Below are 7,411 nucleotides of genomic sequence, written 5' to 3' on the forward strand. Positions count from 1 at the left end.
CAATGATCACAGCTCCAAGGAGAACCAGACCAGCAATAACTGCCATGATGAGGACCATGGGCTGTGGAGGCTCTTGGAAAGGAAGGACAGGAAGGGAAGGTGAGGGTCATGACCCAACTCTCAGCCCTGACCCTGCTCAGGGAATGAGAAGGTTCCTGCTTTCTCTGACCCCAGCTCTGTACCCACTCCCTCCTTACCCCATTTCAGAGTGAGGGGCTCAGGTAGCCCCTCATGGTACACATGGCATGTGTATTTGTGCTCCTCTCCAGAAGGCACCACCATGGCTGCCCACTTCTGGAAGGTTCCATCCCCTGTAGGTCTGGTCTCCACCAGCTCCATATCCTGTGTCTGTTCCTTGCCATCTCTCTGCCAGGTCATAGCAATATCAGCAGGATAGAAGCCCAGGGCCCAGCATCTCAGGGTGACATCACCTTTAGATCCGGGATGATGGGTCACATGTGTCTCTGGAGGGTCTGAGGGAAAGAGTTGGAAAGATCGGGCATTTTGCATTCTTCCTGGGGACTCCAGAAACCTATGTGATCAATCCTGGAAAGGGACAGAAAAGCTGGGTGCAGGTAGGGGCAGAATCCCCCTGAAGCCGTGTAGATCATCTTTTCTTTGGGAATGTCTAGGTATCTCACCACCTGTTGAGAAAGGAACTCCTGCTCCTGACTGGCTAAGACTCAGAGACTCGGTGTCACTGGAGTCAGGAGGGAATCAGGCCTGAGAGAGGCCATAGCTCACAGGGGCTGCTGCTGGTCATTCCAGGCACCTTCCCACTTTATCCTGAAACAGACCCTGAACTGCCCTGGAAGAGCCACCCTATGATACTGACTCAAGAAAACCAGAAGGCTTGCTCCATCCTGAGCAGGAGAGAAAGAATATTCTATTCTAGCTGTTCCTTTTTATTTCCTGATTAGGAGAAAACAGCCCCAGCAAGGGTGCAGAGGGAGGATTATTCCACCCACCACTTACCTGAGGGTTGAAGAGTTTTCTTCCAGTACTCCAGTAATCTGTGGAGTGTTTCCACGCATGCGCCCTCCAGGTAAGCCTTGTATTCCTCTGCCACACCAGCCTCCTCCCACTCCCGTTGAGTGCTCTGCGCCACTTTATCTGCTGCGGTCCAGGAGCGCAGGTCCTCATTCAGGGTGATGTAATCACGGCCATCATAGGCATGCTGATAGTGTCCGCGCTGAAAACACCCATCTGGTCCCACGTAGCAGCCATGCATGTCCTGGATAGTGTGAGAACCTGGCCCGCCCGGTCCTGTACTCAGTCGGGCCCACACCGATACTGCCCACGCGAAGAAACAGTCCCCAAACCTAAGGCAAAAGTCAAGACACCCACAGCCTCCTACAGAATCTCAAACACTAGGATTAGGGTTGAGTCGGGTCCATCTGTGGGGCCATCAAGGGTTGTGACCTCACCGTCCTGACTCTGTTTGTAGCGGTGGAGCATGTTCTGAAGGCACTTTCGAAAATTCTGTGTGTCCTTCTTGAATTTCAGCGTCTGGTCCTCCCAGTACTCCGATCCCATCTGTTCCGCCCACGGTAAGCAAGGCTTGGCCCTCGGAGTCTCCGCGTCGCTGTCGAAGCTCATGAACTGCGTGTCGTCCACGTATCCCACGACAATGAACCGGGGCTCCCCGAGGCCGGGCCGGGAAATGGCGGTGGCAAAATACCGCAGTGAGTGTGAGCCTGAGGGCAGCGCGCAGTGAGACCCCGACCCTCATTCCGGGACCCTGACAGGTGCGTGGGCCGGGATGGAAACAGGGAGCAGGGTAGAGAAATGGGCGGGAGGGTCCTGCTGGGCAAAGCGGCTTCCCGGGTGCGAACCCCGCCCCTTGGCACTGAGACTACAACCCTCCGGATCGGACCCAGTACTCACCTGTCTGTATCTGGGCGGAGCCCTGGGCAACAGCCAGCAATAGAAGCACAGGGATGCCCATCTTCAGGGTTTGGGGGAGCCAAAGAATGGTCGTTAGTTTGTTACTGTCTTCACAGAGCCTTCTAGACTGTTCTCTTGGAACCAACGGGAGCAGGAAGTCACCTGACACAACAACACAGCAAGAAGTTAAACCAAAAGTCTATACTTCCCAACCCAACCTCCACCTTCCTTCAGTCTTCATACCTGAAAGCCATTTCTGAGGACATGGAATTTTGTCCTGACTCTTTCCACTGAAGGGAGCCCTGTCTATAACATTGTCTCCCCGAACCCTGGCCCAGAATCCCTCTAATGGTAAACCAAGGGGAAGCTATCTGGGTAAGTGCTCCCCAAACTTACCTAAAACATGAGCATAGTCCCCTCCTTTTCCACCTGTGAGAAGAAAAGCTGTGAGAAACCAGAATGACTCCAACCCAAGAATGTTTCCAGAACTGACAGCAGACCCAGGTTAGAGACAGCAGCAATGAGGGGTGTGGATGTGTTTCCCATTAATGAGGCAGAGCACACGTCTAAAAGGAGCTCAGAGAGAACTCAGACCCTGCCCTTTCCTACCTGGGTTTCTCCTCCTCTTCCTCACAACAGCCACCACAGCTCCAATGACCACAGCTCCAAGGAGAACCAGACCAGCAATGACTGCCATGATGGGGACCGTGGACTGAGGAGGCTCTGGGAAGGAATGGGCAGGAAGGGAAGGTGAGGGTCATGACCCAGCTCTCAGCCCTGACCCTGCTCAGGGTCTGTAGAAGGCTCCAGCTTTCCCTGACCCCAGCTCTGCAACCACTCCCTCCTTACCCCATCTCAGGGTGAGAGGCTCAGGCAGCCCCTCATGGTACACATGGCATGTATATTTGTGCTCCTCCCCAGAAGGCACCACCAGAGATGCCCACTTCTGGCAGGTTCCATCCCCAGAAGGTCTGGTCTCCACCAGCTCCATGTCCTGAGTCTGTTCCTCCTCCTCCCTCTGCCAGGTCAGGGTGATGTCAGCAGGGTAGAAGCCCAGGGCCCAGCACCTCAGGGTGACATCACCTTTAGGTCCAGGATGATGGGTCACGTGTGCCTTTGGGGGGTCTGAGGGAAAGAGTTGTGAAGATGAGATGAGACATCTTGCTTTCTTCTGGGGATTCAGCAGTGTTCATGTGGCCATTCTGGGAATGGACAGGGGAACTGGACAGGATCAGGGTGTCCTGATATTAGTAGACCCTAGCTAGAACAGAGGCCCCGGGGTCATGTGCTCTTTGGGATGCTCTAAGATGCGTGTGACAGTTTGGGGTAGGAGGCTTCAGGGCTCTGCAGACTGATGGAGGGGAAGAGATTCTGGTCCTGAGCTGAGTGAGGGCCAGGAGACTCAGAAAAGCTGGGGTCAGACTCCAGAGACACCGAGGGTGACCACAGAAGGAGGCCTGAGAGAAAAAGCTCCTGTGGTCCAGGGCCATCCTCAAGGCTGACCTGCTGTAAAAGGGTTAGTCTCCCAATGGGAAGAGCAGCCTGGAGTCTCCCTGTCCTTATTCCTCAGCCCGGTGCCTGCTGGACAGTGTTCTTCCTCTGAGGATGCCCCAAGCCTTTCTCCCACACTACCAAGGAAAAGCAAGGATGGGTCTCCAGATACCTGAGCGCAGCAGGGTCGAGTTCCCCAGCTGCAGGTATCTATGGAGCCAGTCTATGCAGGGGCCCTGCAGGTATGCTCTCATTTGGTCAGCCTCGTCTGTGTCCTCTGACTTGCGCTGAGAGATCTGAGAGGCCGCGTCAGTTGCGGTCCAGGAGCACAGGTCCCCGTTCAGGGAAATATAATCCCGGCCATCATAGGCCTCCTGACAGTACCCACGGAGCAGGCGTCCATCTGGATCCAGGTCACAGCCATACATCCACTGCAGAGTGTGAGGTTCTGGTGGGGACACAGTGGTTAGCGCCACCTTGCGGCCACCCTGCCCGCTGTCATTGCGTCCTTAACCCGACCTTTCAGAAACAAAAGTGCAACTGAAACCTGAGCCAAACTCTGCGGGGTCCTTCCTGTTAGAGGGTCTGGGCCCAGGGGTTGGGATGAAGGTGACCAAAGCCTGTCTCAGGGGAGGTGGAGGGGTAGTGTCTGTGATCAAGGCAGCGGTCACTCACCGTCGTCACTCTGATTGTAGTAGCCAAGCAGGGTCTTGAGGTTCAATTTGAAGTTCTTCCCTGTGTTCCTGGCTTTCCATGTCTCTCTCTCCCAATACTCTGGCTCCTCCTGCTCCATCCCTGGCGCCCTCGGTTCCACTCTTGGAGTTTCCACGTCGCTGTCGAAGCGCACGAACTGCGTGTCGTCCACGTATCCAACCACGATGAACAGCGGCTCCCCGAGGCCGGGCCGGGACAAGGCGGTGTAGAAATACCGCAGGGAGTGCGAGCCTGGGGGCAGTAGGCGGTGAGACCCCGAACTCCTCCCGGATCAGGGTGTCAGGTGAAGGCGTGGGAGATAGGGGATAGGGCAGTAAGAAGCGTTTACGGGGTACTGCCCCCACCCGGCTCCCTACTCCATCCCGCAGAGTCTCCCCACCCCTTACTCACTAGCCTGTGTCTGGACCAGAAGTATGGCGCTAACCAACAGCTTGAGCCAGGAAGAAGACATTTTCCTCAGCACAGGGGCCTGTGAAGGGTGTAGATGCGATTCCTGCAAACTGTTGTACTTGGAACCTCTGTGTAACTATTGGTTTCTCTAGTAACTAGGTTTCCAATTGTTGGGTCCAGGGGGGTTGCGCAAAGATGAGAACATCCCCAAGTCTAATAAACTAGAAGCAAACTTTATTCCAGAAACCAGATCCTAGGAAAACCAAAAGCAAGCTTAAAAATTAAAAAAACAAACAAACAAACAAACAAAACACCGTGGGGCAGAGAAGCTTATCAGCTAGCTCAGACCACAGCCAGAGATGGTGTTTGTTAGGCTGTGGCAAAAGGCTAGTTTTTGAACCCACCTTTTATAGTAGGGTCACCAAGTGTTAGGTCTGAACAAAGGAATTTTTATGATCTTGCCCTGATCAAAGTAGTAGGTCAGTCAAAGTAGACCCTAAAAGGGGAGTGGGTTCTAATGTCAATGGGTAACTAGGCAGCTATCATGAAATATGTTTCAGAGTAGATTACAGCGAAAGTCACTAATTGCAAGAAAGCTGGTGTCTTTACCAATTAATTAGAAAAGAGACTGCTAGTAATATCCAAGGGTTAATAAATTAGAATAATTAGTTCTTAGGCTGGAAACTTAGAAAATAGCAGAAAGGTTTTCATACTACCTCAAGGTAAAACTCAGATACAGACTGCCATACTTTACAACCTCCATTCTCAGAGCTCATTAGTCAAACCAGGTGTTTGCATCCTCTCCTGGTTCCTCCAGGCAGTGTATACTGAAGCCCCATGCCTCCCCTATGATGGTGCCAGTTTCCATAACAGAGACAGTGCCTAACCCAGAGGTCATGCATCTCTGTCTCCTAAGGGTGAACTCAGTTCATCGAGGATGGCCAGGACACTACTCTCAGTGTGCAGAGAGAAACTCCGGCCTTGTAAATAGAACAGCCCATTGTAAAATGAAATGACCTAGGCTGATGGAGACTTCCCAAGCATCTGAGAAAATATCTCACTGTGAATGACTGATCCTTGATCTGCTGAGAAAGCTGCTGACAGTCTGTTCCCCTAGACTCATAACTTTATATTTCTTTATTTCTACATTCTTATTTTTGGAATGTACATTTTTATTTTCTTATTCTTGGACTCCTCAAAATGAGAACTGTGAGTTCATTATTTGTGTCTGGAGATAGGAATCAGAGCAGAGTTGAAAGTGGCCAACCGGATACCGCCCACCCGCAGGAACAGTCCCCAAACCTAAAGCAAAATTCAGACACCCACAGCCTCCTGCGGAATCTCGAACTGGGATCAGGAGAGATTCAGGACTTTCATGGGGCCCTGAGGGTTCTTGATCCCCGACCAGAAGTCACTCACCGCCCTGACTCTGGTTGAAGAGGTGGAGCAGGTTCTGAAGGCAGGTTTGGATATTCTGTCTGTGCTCCTGTGGGTACCCAGTGCTCCAGCTCCTTCTACTTGCTCCACTGTCTGTACTCAGGGCTCAAAGGGCTTGAACTCCATTGTTGTCCGTGTAGCCTGAAGCAATGAAATGCTCTGGAGGGGGCCAGATGCCAGGACACAGTTGTGGCATAATAGGGAAGCAGAGCCTGTGAGCAGCACAGATCCGGACCATCCTCTTAGGACAAACCTGGAAGCAAGAGAGAGCAAGATTGAAATCACCAGCAGTTTATACTTCCCAAACCAAACCACACCTATATGCTCTCAGAACCAGGAAGCCACTTCTGAGGACTTGGACTTTGTCCAGACTCAGTCAACCTAGGTCTCTCTCTCTTTTTAATTATTGAGTTTTATTGAATACTACAATTTCCTCTGCTCCCCTTCCTGCCTCTCCCCTCCCCTTCAACCCAACCCTCTCCCAAGGTTCCCATGCTCCCAATTTACTCAAGAGATCTTGTCTTTTTATACTTCCCATGTACATTAGATCTATGTAAGTCTCTCTTAGGGTCCTCATTGTTGTCTAGGTTCTCTGGGATTGTGATTTGTGGGCTGGTTTTCTTTGCTTTATATTTGAAAACCACTTATTGGTGAGTACATATGATAATTGTCTTTCTGGGTCTGGGTTACCTCACTCAAAATGCTGGTTTCTAGCTCCATCCATTTGCCTGCAAAATTCAAGATGCCGTTGTTTTTTTTCTGCTGTGTAGTACTCCACTGTATAAATGTACCACATTTTCCTTATCACCACAGACACAGGGCTCATCAGAATACGGACGTCCTGGACACACAGTCTCCATGATCTTCCCTGTCACTCTGTGGTGTCGCTTTTAGCCATTATGACTTTCATTGTTTTCCTCCTATTTCTGTCCCCAACTCCTCCCTTCTCCAGGAGGCCCATGGTCTCCACCACACAGCTCAGCCCTGGGGGAGGCTGCTGACCCTGCCTGCCCTGACTCCTGACCATGCAGGCTGCACTTTCTCAGCCGCTGCACTGATGGGCCCAGTTAACTGTCTCCTCCATGCATTTTCCTTTTACTGCTGTTATTTTATTATTTATTTCTGTATCTACTCATTCATTTTTGAGATAAGGTCTCACTAGGTAGCCTTGGCTGATCTGAAACTCTGTGGAGACTCAGCTGGTCTGGAACTTGCTGCTGCTGCCTCCCAAGGGCTGGCATTAAAGGCGTGCACCACCACAGCTATCTCCATACACATTTCCCTACGAGGGCAGACTTGTGTCTTCAGCAATCTCATGGCTGCATGGACACTAATGTCCTGTCTTCACATCTTCTTGTTTGCCAGTGCAGAGTGCAGGCTCGCCAAAGGTAGGCTTTTTGATTCAACCCCCATGTTGTATTAAGGCCCAGGAAAGCCCACTCTGAGGGCGTTTTCATCATGACAGCCCACCTTGTTAGACAAAACACATCCT

The 7,411-nt window shown here is 51.6% G+C and overlaps 2 protein-coding genes and 1 pseudogene across 3 annotated transcripts in view; 1 reads left to right on the forward strand and 2 right to left on the reverse strand.

The window, feature by feature from the left end:
- LOC101989835 (H-2 class I histocompatibility antigen, D-37 alpha chain-like) overlaps positions 1-4,547 on the reverse strand; it is a 4,955-nt gene extending 408 nt beyond the window's left edge. Inside the window, exons 1-5 of the mRNA XM_013355051.2 lie at positions 4,483-4,547; positions 4,054-4,323; positions 3,551-3,826; positions 2,737-3,012; positions 2,497-2,610 (exon numbers count right to left, since the gene is read on the reverse strand). Of these exons, the coding sequence (XP_013210505.2) occupies positions 2,497-2,610; positions 2,737-3,012; positions 3,551-3,826; positions 4,054-4,323; positions 4,483-4,543 (997 nt within the window). The 5' untranslated portion in view covers positions 4,544-4,547. The remainder of the gene's footprint in view (positions 1-2,496; positions 2,611-2,736; positions 3,013-3,550; positions 3,827-4,053; positions 4,324-4,482) is intronic.
- LOC101990404 (H-2 class I histocompatibility antigen, Q10 alpha chain-like) overlaps positions 1-7,411 on the forward strand; it is a 103,258-nt gene that overhangs the window by 49,533 nt on the left and 46,314 nt on the right. The gene's annotated exons all lie outside the window — the stretch shown is intronic.
- Positions 7-1,948, reverse strand: LOC101998576 (annotated as a pseudogene).

The sequence above is a fragment of the Microtus ochrogaster genome, unplaced genomic scaffold (assembly GCF_000317375.1).
Source record: "Microtus ochrogaster isolate Prairie Vole_2 unplaced genomic scaffold, MicOch1.0 UNK87, whole genome shotgun sequence".
In the NCBI taxonomy this organism is placed as follows: domain Eukaryota; kingdom Metazoa; phylum Chordata; class Mammalia; order Rodentia; family Cricetidae; genus Microtus; species Microtus ochrogaster.